Raw genomic sequence first — 13,671 nt, 5'->3', positions numbered from 1 at the left:
AGGCGGATCACCTGAGGTCTGGAGTTCGAGACCAGCCTAGCCAACATGGTGAAACCCCGTCTTTACTAAAAATACAAAACTTAGCTGGGCGTGGTGGCGGGCGCCTGTAATCCCAGCTACCTGGGAGGCTAAGGCAGGAGAATCGCTTGAACCCGGGAGGCGGAGGTCACAGTGAGTCAAGATAGTGCCATTGAACTCCAGCCTGGACAACAAAAGCAAAACCCCGTCTCAAAAAAACAAAACAATAACAATAATATACACGTTTCACACGTGGACACACTGAAATCAAACTCATGTATTCAAATCTTTTGAGATTAAGTGACATAAAGCATGCACACCATTTGGCACAGGCCACGCAAACAATCAGTACTCAACATCACCTGTTATTTTCCTCATTTTCCAACTTTAGAGTCAAACTAAATGTTATACAACTATATATATATGATTATATATACACTATATATAAACATATATAAATACCGTAAATTAAGCTAGTATGTTTTTGCGTAAACTAATGGTCTTACCCTAGACAAAAGTGAGTTTAATTGTAACAGATGAAACAAAGAATAGAAAACTTGTTAAGTGTTCAATGTTAGCTCTCATCTCTGCAGGGTTTCCTGTGACTTATAATTACCAGTCAGCTGGTCCTAGAGAACTTGCTCAAAATGTATAAAGACGAACTACGTGGACCAGTGGCCATTTATTTGCAAGGTGGCACCAACCACTGACATCTGATCACTTCCATACTGATGCTGAAATCCTATGCAAATTCATTACCTATGTCAAGCTGGGAAACACTTCTGTCAAGTCACCACACAATTAAATAAAAATAGCCAAAAGGCACTTACACTGACAATGCTATAGCATCCTGGCCAAATCCAGTTTTGAAAACACTACGGTGTCAGCCACGCACCATTTAGGACGGGGAGAATAGAAAGCCAGTTTGGAGAACAGACGCTTTCTTAAGAGTACACGTGAATAGGAAAAGGGACTCTATGCCCTCAAGACCAAAAAAGAAATCCTCTGCGCTGCCCAGCTTCATCGCGCCAGGTGGGACAACATACACGACCCCTCCCCCTCCGAGTCCCGCCCCACGCGCGCACAGCGGAGCAGGAGGCGCCCGGCATTCGCAGGTAATCCCGGGTCCCTGACACTTCCGTCGAGTTTTCGCAAAGGCGCCGCACGGCAAGCGACGGCCAGGTCCACGTGGGCCAGCAGGCGCGTGGGACGCAACCCGCCGCCGCCTCTAGCCCCGCCGGCGCCCGCCAGCCCGGCCCCCACCCGCGGGAGCCCGGGAGTCCGGGCAGGGGGCTTGCGGGGGGCGGTGCGCGCAGCCCGGGCGGGGGTCGCGGCGGGGGAGGGGAAAGGAGCCCGGCTCCACTCACGCGCCCGGGGGCGGCACGGGGACCGCAGCTGCGTCTCTCCGGCTCAAAAAACTGAAAAGGGGAAAGGGAGGGGGGGAAAAAAAAAAAAAAAAAAAAAAAGACCTGGCTCCTCGTTTCATCCGGAAACCGATCGGCCGGCAGGAAATGACGAAGGCAGAGGGCGTCCAGGTCCGCTCGGTAACCGGTTCCCGCGAGCCCGGCCCCGACTCCGGGGGAAAGAGCCCCGGAGCGGAGCAGCGCTGGCCGCGTGCCGCCTCCGGAGCTGGCAGCGTGAGTGGCCCCGCGTCCCCGCGCCTCCCAGTCCCCGGCGGGGCCGCGTCACCCGGCCCCGCCCCGCGCCGCCCGCCCCGCCCCGGACGCGAGAGTAAGGGGGGGTCGCCGCCCGCCCGCCCCAGGTCCCGTGCGGTCCCCGAAGCTCCGACCACCTGCCCGGTCCAGGCGCGGAGCTCCTCGGCGTCGCGTGGAGCAGCCGGTCGCCCGCTTCCGGAAGCGCACACGGCCCAGTCGCGGCGGCCCATCTGCCAGGGCGGCGGGGGTTCAGCGGGAGGGTTGAGGCTGAATCACGCGCAGCCTGCGGGCGGCGGAAACGTCCCTAGAGCCTGGCCGCCCCGGGACCCGGGCCGCTTCCTGGGAGAGGATTACATTTTCTCCCTGCTCCACTTGACTTTCTTCCGGAAGGAGCAGGTCTCGCAGGATCGGGGCCAAGGCTGGAAGAGTTCAGGTTTGGGAGTCGTGTGTGTAACAGCCCCGCGCCTCCACGCCCTGGCCCGTGTGGCTTTGGGCAAGTTATATAACCGCCGCCACCCCAGCTTCTTTTCCTGTAAAATGGAGCTTTAGTGCCGCCCAGCAGGGTTGTTGGGATGATTCAGTGACTCTGTGGACTGCCCAGCACCTGTGAATTGCTTTCCTCGATGTTGGGTGCAGGCCTGTGAGCTTGTATGTACTCTTCTGCTTCAGGATGCCAAGCCTTTAGTGTTTCAGAGGGATCAGAGAAAGAAATCCCATTTATTGATGCAGAGGATTTTGTTGTAAGGGACTCTAGGAACTAAGTGGTTCCAATGTGAATTTGTATCAAAATAACAAAGTTCTAAGTGAGAGACAAAAATGGTAACATGAATGTACGATGACAAGCGGTGGTCAGTTTTAGAACCACCTAGACGTGGCATGAGGAACCCAAAATCACGACACAGATTTTAAAGCCTATGATACAGTGACCTAGTCCCTAGAAAAAGTAGTTCTCGGCTGTGCATGGTGGCTCACGCCTGTAATCCAGCCCTTTGGGAGGCTGAGGCGGGCAGATTGCCTGAGCTCAGGAGTTTTGAAACCAGCCTGGGTAGTATAGTGAGAGGACCCCCCACTCCCCCGACTTTAAAAAACAAAAAAAAAATTACCCAGGCATGGTGGCACTTGCCTGTATTCCCAACTACTTGGGAGGCTGAGGCAGGAGAATCCCTCTATTCCGGGAGGTGGAGGCTGCAGTGAGCCGAGATCGCACCACTGCCCTCCAGCCTGGGTGGCAGAGCGAGACCCTGTTTTTTAAAAAAAAAAAAAAGAAAAGAAAGGAAAGAAAACGTAGTTCTCATCTTGAAAGTTTGGCAACCTAAAACCAACTCCTAGTTGTCATATATTGGCAACTTTAGATACACATGTTTACTTGGAACTTAATTCAGCCCATCCTAGCCTCTCCTTACTGAAATAGTTCAAGCATTACATTACAGGAAAATGTGAAAAAAGGTATCTTGCTTTAGATTCCAGAGGAAGGCTGTGTTGGTACGCAGTAAGCACGCAACAGGTGTATGTGTGTACACTTGGTTACACTGTGGCATGCCGAGAAGGAGGGGACGGGGTCATAGTTCAGGCTGCATGTGGGCTGTGGGTCTGTACTGTGACTCAGGACCAGAGCACTCCTTACTCCTGGCAGCCTTACAAAGTCATGCCATTGATCATGATTGAGGACTGGGAGGGAAAGGCCTCCCCTCTGCAAATCTTTCACAACTACACTCCTAAAAATAACTCAAGTGCATGTCCCTGGAAGCACAGAAGAGTGACCTCATGACATACCAATCATGTTGTATAATATAGGTTGTATAATTCACGTTTAATTTTACCGTTCTGTGTCAGCAGTAATTAGAAATTTTTTCCTAAGTGTAATTAAAGACCTGCATATTTGGGGCAGGAGGAAGTAGCGCTTTGAGTAGGAATATACCATTTACTGTGGTACATGTATATACATTCCATGTGGCACATTAACAACATCTTGCGAAAAATTAAAGCAAGAAATTAACCTGATTCTGATCCATTTTGTCATTAGAAAATAGGAAACATTTTGTAATTTGTCAGATAAATGACACTGATGAAATGTTCTAGTGGCCAGTGCTGTATGGCTCCCCGTTTCTTGCCTAATTTGTTAATAACTCTCAATCCTGAAAGCTGCCTCCCTGCTGCATAATTGTCCTGTGGCTTCTGCAGCATCTCAAATCAAGACACATAAAGTCATCTTTTTTTTGCCAAACACGGTGGTGGTGGTTGCTATTTTACACTTTGGCACCAACGAAGTTTGAGATTCCATAAATTATACAGACAGTTATAGTGTCTGGGCTTCCAAAAGTTTCCATGTCTGAAGTAGGCTGATTACTTACTATAAACCATAAAGTTACATTCAGAGGAACTCTGGAATTTAGTTTTGAGGAATAAGAATTCAAACTGTCAATATGCCAAATACCTCTGTACCTCTCACTCAAAAAAAAATCCACAGCCAGTCTTCAGTATCTAGGAATTGGGTATAGTCTAGTGTTTAAATAATATTTAGATAGTGCATCTACAAATGTTTACAATTTAAGTTCTGTTTTTGTTGTTCCTGGCTAATTTTCACGAGACCAATCTTTATATTCAGCAGACACCCATAGTTATTTTAGTGAAATCACTCCTGCCTTCAGTCTGAAGAGTTGAAGTTAAATGGCTGTTCATGATACTCACTTTATTCTAAAGGAGTACAGTATGTCCCCAAACTTCTGACAAGTTGTCAGAAAGGCAAAACATGCCACGTGGCTTAGGAACAGACCTCTCTGTTCTTAATGAAACTGCATTCTTCTTATATAGAGGCAAGCTAGAAGAAAGAACTCTGCCCTCAGTACATATATATTAACTAGCTGGCCAAATCTACACTAATGAACACTTCGGAGGCTTACAGCATGGACTCCTGCAAGACATTTTAGTGGAAGAATTTTTGCAATGCCTTCATTATTGTAGGCAGCGTAGAAAAAGTCACCGAAAACTTTTTAGACTCTTTTTCTTGGTATTAGAAAATGACTGATTCTCAGAAACTACAGTGCAGCTATCACCTATATTTGTCCATTTTTCTCCTGTATATAGAGTGTCTAAAACAACACTTCTGGATTTTCTTTACGTATTAGGTCATTTTACTTAGCCTTACCTTTTATGTCCCAACACAAGGGAGGAACTTTCTCTTTAAGGAAAAATTCAGTGAACTTCTCTAACACAAAGAAGTCGTCATTACTTTTACTTGCTGTTTGATGCACTTGCTGTGACCACTCTTAACTTTCTGTGGGAATGTCCAAAGAATGCATTTCCTAGGGTAGATGTCACAGCTGTGTCAATAGCAAAATGTATCTTTTCATCCCATAGCTTCTTTCAACCAAATTTGTCCAGCAGGCCAAAGCTAGATAAAGCTCCAAACCTTTCCCAGTATGGGAGGCATGCGGGGTGAGAGAGCCGTGTTCTGGCTGTCACATCCTTGCTAGGCTGCTGTGCAACACTTTTGTAGCAGCACAGCCAGGTGTTGAGTCTCTGTGTTTTTTGTTTTTGTTTTTTTGAATAGAGTCCCACTCTGTCACCCAGGCTGCAGTGCAGTGGCCTGACCTTGGCTCACTGCAACCTCCGCTTCCCAGGTTCAAGCGATTCTTCTGCCTCATCCTCCCGGGTAACTGGAAATACAGGCACCCGCCATCATGCCCAGCTAATTTTTTGTATTTTTAGTAGAAACAGGGTCTCACCATGTTAGCCAGGCTGCTCTTGAACTCCTGACCTCAGGTGATCGCCCACCTCGGCCTCCCAGAGTGCTGGGATTACAGGCACCAGCGAAGTCTCTGTTTTAAAGTATTCTGTTACTTTCCTCTGGGTGTTACAATTTGGAAGCTGCAATAACATTTCAAGCTCAGTCCTTTTAGTAATATTATTTTTTATCCCAAGTTTCTTAAGGGGCTAGATTGTAAATATTTTAGGTTTTGTGGACTTTGAAACAAAATCAATATTGTGTAGGTGCAGTCCTTGGTATTCGGGAGATTGGTGCCAGGACCCCCTCAGATATCAAAATCCATAGATGCCCAAGTCCCGATATAAAATGGCATAGTATTTGCATATAACCTAAGCACATCCTCTGTGTACTTTAAATCATCTCTAAGCACTTATAATACCTAGTACAATGTAAATGCTATGTTAATAGTTGGTATAATGTATTTTTTTAAATTTGTATTGTTTTTGCAAATATTTTCCTTTCACGGTTGATTATACGGATGCAGAACTGTCAGATAGAGAGGGCCAACTGCACCATTTAAAATGTGCCACTTAGAAATGTAAATCCCATTCTTGGCTCATGGGCCACACACAAACAGGCAGTGGACTGGATTTGACCAGTAGGCCATATGTTTGCCAACCCTTCTTCAGACAGTGCTACCATCATTAATTAAAAGAAACCCTACTTTCTTTTCTCTCTTACAGCCCCATGGCTGGGGGTTATGGAGTGATGGGTGACGATGGTTCTATTGATTATACTGTTCACGAAGCCTGGAATGAAGCCACCAATGTTTACTTGATAGTTATCCTTGTTAGCTTCGGTCTCTTCATGTATGCCAAAAGGTAAATTTTTGTTTCTCAGGGTAGATAAAAACTGTGCATTTACAAGTTTTGCAAGTTTAAGAAATATGAAATGAATACGTAAAAGTAATTGCATCAGGCTGGGCGCAGTGGCTCACACCTGTAATCCCAGCACTTTGGGAGGCCAAGATGGGTGGATCACGAGGTCAGGAAATTGAGACAATCCTGGACAACATGGTGAAACCCTGTCTCTACTAAAAATACAAAAAGTAGCTGGATGTGGTGGCACGTGCCTGTAATCCCAGCTACTTGGGAGGCTGAGGCAGGAGAATCACTTGAACCAGGGAGTTGGAGGTTGCTGTGAGCCGAGATCGCACCACTGCACTCCAGCCTGGTGACAGAGCGAGACTCCATCTCAAAAAATAAATAAATAAAATAAATTTCATTATAATTTTTGTTCTAGTGCTGACAGACACTGTCCACTCTGGTCTCAAGCATTGGTGGCCAAGGTTTGGCTCTGAAAACCCCATTGCTGACCAGACATGGTGACTCACACCGGTAATCCCAGCACTTTGGGAGGCTGAGGCAGGTGGATCTCCTGAGATCAGGAGTTCAAGACCAGCGTGGCCAACATGGTGAAACCCCGTCTCTACTAAAAATACAAAAATTAGCTGGGCGTGATGGCGCGATCCTGTAATGCCAGCTACTCAGGAGGCCGAGGCAGGAGCATCATTTGAACCTGGGAGGAGGATGCAGTGAGCCAAGATCGTGCCACTGCACTCCAGCCTGGGCAACAAAGTAAGACTCCATCACAAAAACAAAAAAAGCCCATTGCTTTAAGAAATAGAGAGTTAAGTACCACTCTTAGCCCCCAGGCCAGCTACACTAAACTCTCAATTCTGTAATTTCTAATATAGCCCAATTTTATCATCCAGCCTGGGTTCATTGTCACCCTTCATTGAGCACATTGTTTTGGCTTAAGTCCCTGAATGCAGAAACACTGACTCCTATGTATTCAGCAAATCTCCCTTCAACCAGTATAAGCTTTTCCTTGTTTTTTGTGCATGACTGTATGATAGCACTTATTAAACAGCGTTAGTCTTATCTGATTACTTGTTTGTCCTTTCTACAACATGTCTTTTTTGTCTTTTACCTTTGGGTCCCTGGTGTGCCGTATAGTGTAAATCTTCAATGAATATTTCCTGCCTTAATTCCAGATGTTGTAGCTTAATTTAACTGCTTTTCCACATTCCCTGGCTCCTTTCCCAGAAGTACAGTAAAAAGGGGGAGGTGCGGGGATGCTTTAAAAAGAGGAAGAGCAGTGTTACATTGGGATACTTCTGCAGACACATACTTTACAGGTATCCTCTCCCAAGGTAAAAAGGCATTCGAGAGTTCAAGGTAATTAGTAATCCAGAAATAATTTAAGTTTGGCCTGAGGAATCATTCAGAGCCCCCACTTGCACCCAGATCTCAGCTGAACCCTCCTGGAGCAGCTGGCCTGTTGGCTCATGAACTCTAGGGGTGGTGAGAGGAGGCTCCCTGACCATCACTGATGACCTGGCAGGTGACCACTTTCCTCTAAGCCACCACCGCCTCCCCATGTTTCTTTTAAAAGCGGAGGCACGCTGTTCTTAATTTTAAAAAGATGTCTCCACTAAGGCCATGCTATTGTATTTAAGAAATATGTTTATTCATTACTTTCTAAAATTAAGGTCTGCTTACATTCAGTTTATTCTCCAGCTCAGTCATTTAGCTTTATCTGGATGACGGGAAAGGAAGGAAAAATCAGCTGTTTTCTTGTTTGTGATTTTCTCATAGGATATTTGGCTTTTGGGGATTGAGGAGAATCACAAATGGAAGAACTTCACTTTGTTGTGTTAATTGGATGTGTTCAGCTACTTACTTTTCTCACTTACAGCCTCATACTTTTTAATGAAAGAAATAATACTTTGAGCCAAGGAAGCAGCTCTCAAAGACAAAATAGAAAGTAAAATGGGCTTGTTGTCATTTAAGTCCTTTTGCCACAGCTTCTGATGACCAGGATTATAAGCATATTACAACTCTATAGACATTAATACAAAACTACATGGATTTTGTGTTTAGGAACAAAAGGAGAATTATGAGGATATTCAGCGTGCCACCTACAGAGGAAACTTTGTCAGAGCCCAACTTTTATGACACAATAAGCAAGATTCGTTTGAGACAACAACTGGAAATGTATTCCATTTGTAAGTGTATTCTGTGCTGAAAGATACACATATGCATGTTTAAAATAGATTTTCTGGAATTGAGTTCATTTAGCAAAATGTTATTAGAAATCGTAAGTAATGAAAACTTAGTACTTTTTTCAGATGTTTAATATGTTTTTCAGATACTTATCCTTTGTTCCTTTTGTATTTTATGCCATTTGCATGTGATACTGGCTCAAAATAAGGCATATAACTTAATTCAACATAGCAGCATTATTCACTATAGTCAAAAGGTGGAAATCACCCACATGTCCTCAGCAGATGAATGAATAAACAAAGTGTGGTGCATACAATAGAATGTTATTCAGCCCTTAAAAGGAAGGACATTCTGGCTGGGAGCGGTGGCTCACACCTACAATCTCAGCACTTTGGGAGACTGAGGTAGGTGAATCACAAGGTCAGGAGTTCAAGACCAGGCTGGCCAAGATGGCGAAACCCCATCTCTACCAAAAATACAAAAATTAGCTGGGCGCATTGGTGGGTGCCTGTAATCCCAGCTACTTGGGAGGCTGAGGCAGGAGAATCGCTTGAACCCAGGAGGCGGAGGTTGCAGTGACCTGAGATCACGCCACTGGACTTTAGCCTGGGCGACAGAGCAAGACTCCGTCTCAAAAAAAGAAAAAAAGGAAGTCCATTCTGATATGCTACACGTGGATGAACCTCGAAGATGGTATACTAAGTGAAATAAGTCAGTCACAACAGAACAAATATTGGATTATTTCACTTACATGAGGCAAATCATAGAGATACAAAGTAGAATGGTGGTTGCCAGGGGCTGCAGAAGAGGGGAATAGGGAGTTTAATGGGTCCAGAGTTCAGTTGGGGATGATGAGAAGAGCTCTGTGGATAGATGGTGGTGATGGTCACAGCAATGCGAGTACATGAAATACCACTGAACTGTACACTTAAAAATGGTTAAAGCGGTAAAGTTTATGTTATGTATATTTTACCACATTAAAAAAATTCTTTTAAAGAAACATAAGTATTGCTAAAAAAAAAAAAAAAAAAAAGTACAGAGCCTGGGACCAGGCGTGGTGGCTCATGCCTGTAATCCTAGCACTTTGGGAGGCTGAGATGGGCGGATCACTTGAGGTCAGGAGTTCGAGACCAGCTAGCCAACGTGGTGAAACCCCGTCTTTACTAAAAGTACAAAAATTAGCTGGACGTGGTGGTGGGCACCTGTAATCCCAACTACTCAGGAGGCTGAGGCAGGAGAATCGCTTGAACCCAGGAGGCAGAGGTTGCAGTGAGCAGAGATCACGCCATTACACTCCAGGCTGGGGGACAAGAGTAAAACTTCATCTCACAAAAAAAAAAAAAAAAAAATACAGAGCCAGGAGCTCTGTATGAAAAATTCTAAGTAAAGAACTAAGTTTTTATTGACACATACGCAAAACAAGTTATCCACTGTCAGTAATATGCTCAGTAACACAGCAGATACATTATAAACCCACAGTTTATTTCTTTTTTGATGGGAATGATATAAAATAAAATTGATCCGAATTTCTGTTTGCAAGGTCTATTAGTTTTCTGTGCTAATTGCTGCTGTAACGAATTACCACAAATGTAGTGGCTTAAACCACACGAACATGTTGTCTTACAGTTGTGTGGGTTAGAAGCTCCACAGCAGCTGTACTGTGCTAACTTCAGGGTGCCTGCATGGTTCTGTTATTCTAGAGCCTCTAAGGAAAATCCCTGTCTTTGCCTCCTCCAGCTTCTCAGGACCATCCACACTCCTTGGGTCACAGTCCCTTCCTCCATCTGCAAAGCATTGCATCTTTCTGACTATTTCATGTCCACATCTCCTTCTCTCAGAACTTAGGCAGGAAAAAAACTCTGTAATTTTAAGGGCCCATCTGATTATATTGGGCAGATAATCCAGAGTCATCTCCCCATGCCAAGGTCCCTACCTTAATCACATCTTCAGAGTCCCTTTTGTCCTGTGAGGTAACATAGGCACAGATTATGGGACAAGATGCGGACATCTTTGGGAGCCATTATGCTTATAAGCAGTGAGCCCATGTGTGGATTTGCACATTTAATGAATCCCAGCATAAAGGGTCCTTAGTGCTCGTGATGTATCTTGTCCTGACAGAATCTGGTGCTTCCAGAAGAAACAGGCAACAGAATTCTTTTTTTAAATAGAAGACTCCTGAAGTTGTACGCTTTGGGCTACAAAAATCTGAATCTACCCTGAGTAGCATAAACAAATAATATCTCCTTATTGGCTAGTGAAAAACTTAGAAGAGAGTGGCTAGGCGCGGTGGCTCACCCCTGTAATCTCAGCACTTTGGGAGGCCAAGGCGGGTGGATCACGAGGTCAGGAGATGAAGACCATCCTGGCTAACACAGTGAAAACTCATCTGTACTAAAAATACAAAAAATGAGCAGGGCAGGGTGGCGGGCACCTGTAGTCCCAGCTACTCGGGAGGCTGAGGCAGGAGAATGGCGTGAACCCAGGAGGCAGAGCTTGCAGTGAGCCCAGATTGTGCACTGCGCTCCAGCCTGGGCAACAGAGTGAGACTCCGTCTCAAAAAAACAAGAACTCAGAAGAGATTGAAAGTTTTAAAGCTAAGCAGTGGATGACACAAAGAATTTTAGCCCTGTATTTTCTCTAGTTTCAGGTTAAGACAGTTTTTCTTCAATAAACATTTCTTAGAAGTACAAAAAGAAGACAGAATTGCATATCTATTTTTTCTTCTAGTTTATATTGAAGACATTATATGTTTAATCAACAATAAGCCTGTTAGATTTATAAGTTAAAATATAGTCAAATTCCTTATGGTGTGGACAAAAGCATTATTAACTTTAAGATGGAAATGACAGGTAATAAAGGAAGAAATTACAAAACATTAATTTTAATAGCTTAGATCAAGCATGATGGCTCACACCTGTAATCCCAGCACTTTGGGAGGCCAAGGCAGAATGATTGTTTGAGCCCAGGAGTTCAAGACCAGTCTGGGCAACATGGTGAAACCCTGTCTCTACTAAAAATACAAAAAATTAGCTGGGCGTGGTGACGTTAGCCAGTAGTCTCAGCTACTTGGGAGGCTGAGGTGGCAGGATTGTTTGAGCCTGGGAGGTCAAAGCAGCAGTGAGCCATGATTGTGCCACTGCACTCCATCCTTGGTGACAGAGTGAGACACTGTCTCAAAAATTAATATAATTTTGAAGTTTTAATAACTTAATGTTTATATTTTAAAGCTCTGAATAATCCTGATACATGAATAATAATAAACATATAAAAATGGGCATCAGCAGTGTTGAGAAATTAGAGGATCATGAAGTGTAATACATCTTTTCCAAAGAAACAAAATTGTTTTAATTCTAGACTAATTACTTAGCTGGGTGCAGTGGCTCGTATTTGTAATCCCAGCACTTTAAGAGGCCGAGGCGAGAGGATCCCTTGAGGCCAGGAGTTCAAGACCAGCCTGGACAACATGGCGAGACCCCGTCTCTGCAAAAAAATAAAAAATTAGCCGGGTGTGGTGGTGTCTGTCTGTGGTCTCAGCTACCTGGGAAGCTGAGGTGGGAGGATTGCTTGAGCCCAATAGGTTGAAGCTGCAGTGAGCTGTGTTTGTGCCACTGCACCACAGCCTGGGCATCAGAGGGAGACTCTCTGAAACAGACAAAACTATTTCTTTATTAAGAATCATGACTTGACTGTAATTTAATGATATTAAGTAGTAATCATTTTGCAGTTTTATTAATTTTATCTCTTCTTTTTCTTGTTGTTTTTGTGAATAGCAAGAAAGTACGACTATCAGCAGCCACAAAACCAAGCTGACAGTGTGCAGCTCTCATTGGAATGAAGCCTCAGAAAATGAGCAACAGAAGTAATTGTTGCAAGCTCCTGATTCTTTCTACTAAATCGTGAACAGCTTTAAAAACATTTCTGTCTGCATAAAATTATTTTACTTGTGACTTTTCCCCAATTGTTTTGTGCATTGTTTTGCTTTTTTAAATTGCATCTCCAGGTCATTGTTAGGTAAATACAAGTGGCTCAAAAGGCCTTGACACAGGGAACCTGCACATATCCAGGATATATGTAACCAGCGATGGTGACTTGACCTTGCAAAGACCTGTGATTCCTTCAGGATACAATCAGTGAGAAATAAAAACACATCTTGGGAAGCGGGAATCCTCGAGTTTATACCATTTACAATATTAAAAAATAAAAATGCAACCATTGGAATAACTTCCTGTTCGATTGTATTCTGTGAGTGATAAGTATCAGATCAGATCAATAACATTAATTTATTGTTAACAGCTCTTTTTTTTTTTTTTTTTTTTTTTTTTTTTGGAGACAGAGTCTGTCACCCAGGCTGGAGTGCAGTGGCACAATCTCTGCTCACTGCAACTTCCACCTCCCAGGTTTAAGCAATTCTCCTGCTGCAGCCTCCTGAATATGCTGTTAACAGCTCTTTAATTAATGACCTTTGCTTCTTCAGAACTTGTATGGTAGACTGTCCTTTCTACATCATGATGCATTCTCCTGTGCTAATTTTAAAAGCTTTCTGTAACTAGATTTTTTCCTCATTATGCTCCCAGGAGCGAGTTTGTTTTTTCCCCCAGTTTCTTTTTTTTTTTTTTTTTTTTTGAGGCGGAGTCTCGCTCTGTCGCCCAGGCTGGAGTGCAGTGGCGGGATCTCAGCTCACTGCAAGCTCCGCCTCCCGGGTTCCCGCCATTCTCCTGCCTCAGCCTCCCGTGTAGCTGGGACTACAGGCGCCGCCACCACGCCCAGCTAATTTTTTTTTGTATTTTTAGTAGAGACGGGGTTTCACTGTGTTAGCCAGGATGGTCTCGATCTCCTGAGCTCGTGATCCGCCCGTCTCGGCCTCCCAAAGTGCTGGGATTACAGGCTTGAGCCACCGCGCCCGGCCATTTTCCCCCAGTTTCATTTCCACCAGGTAGCTCTACTTTAGGCCATACTGGGCCCCTGCTGTTGAATAAATGGATGCCTCTATGTTGGTGTTGGCAACTGTGCGGTAATAGTACTACCACTGGCGAATGTTGCCATCTGGTTACTTGGCATGCCAAGCTTTCCCAAAGAGCTTCATCTCTTTTTCTTGTTCTGTACTATACAATGAAATGTTTTTACCTAATTTTTCATATTTATTTAAATAAAAACTGACTGGGTAGTAGTGGGGAAGTTTAATTGTCCACGTAAGTCAAAAGAATCCATTTTTGAACTAGAGCTA

The 13,671-nt window shown here is 44.3% G+C and overlaps 2 protein-coding genes across 14 annotated transcripts in view; one reads left to right on the top strand and one right to left on the bottom strand.

The window, feature by feature from the left end:
* The window catches only part of LOC105476518 (solute carrier family 20 member 2), a 127,861-nt gene extending 125,886 nt beyond the window's left edge, over positions 1-1,975 (bottom strand). For 3 of the 9 annotated variants that reach the window (XM_071068312.1, XM_071068315.1, XM_071068322.1), the window contains exon 1: positions 849-975. The gene's annotated coding sequence lies outside the window, so the exon portion shown is untranslated. Of the gene's footprint in view, positions 1-848; positions 976-1,385; positions 1,448-1,487; positions 1,626-1,810 lie in introns of those variants that run through there. The other 6 variants (XM_071068323.1, XM_071068318.1, XM_071068319.1 and 3 more) reach the window with 6 other exon arrangements.
* Positions 1,052-12,668, top strand: LOC105476521 (small integral membrane protein 19). Of its 5 annotated transcripts, none has more exons than XM_011732503.2 (4): positions 1,052-1,133; positions 6,123-6,260; positions 8,325-8,449; positions 12,218-12,668. In XM_011732503.2, the coding sequence occupies exons 2-4, from the start codon at positions 6,127-6,129 to the stop codon at positions 12,280-12,282; spliced, it is 324 nt and encodes a 107-aa protein (XP_011730805.1). In that variant the 5' UTR covers positions 1,052-1,133; positions 6,123-6,126; the 3' UTR covers positions 12,283-12,668. The 5 variants fall into 5 exon arrangements, with proteins under 5 accessions (XP_011730805.1, XP_011730803.1, XP_011730804.1 ...); XM_011732501.3 differs by lacking the exon at positions 1,052-1,133 and adding an exon at positions 1,517-1,655; XM_011732502.3 differs by lacking the exon at positions 1,052-1,133 and adding an exon at positions 1,967-2,106.
* The last annotated feature ends 1,003 nt before the right edge of the window (positions 12,669-13,671 follow it).

Source organism: Macaca nemestrina, chromosome 8, assembly GCF_043159975.1.
Source record: "Macaca nemestrina isolate mMacNem1 chromosome 8, mMacNem.hap1, whole genome shotgun sequence".
Lineage (NCBI taxonomy): Eukaryota > Metazoa > Chordata > Mammalia > Primates > Cercopithecidae > Macaca > Macaca nemestrina.
This window is presented reverse-complemented; position numbering and strand designations above follow the sequence as displayed.

Coding starts and splice junctions, on each gene's coding strand:
- LOC105476521 (XM_011732500.3), top strand. Junction 6,261..8,324: donor CTCTTCATGTATGCCAAAAG/GTAAATTTTTGT, acceptor TTTTGTGTTTAG/GAACAAAAGGAGAATTATGA. Junction 8,450..12,217: donor ACTGGAAATGTATTCCATTT/GTAAGTGTATTC, acceptor TTTTGTGAATAG/CAAGAAAGTACGACTATCAG.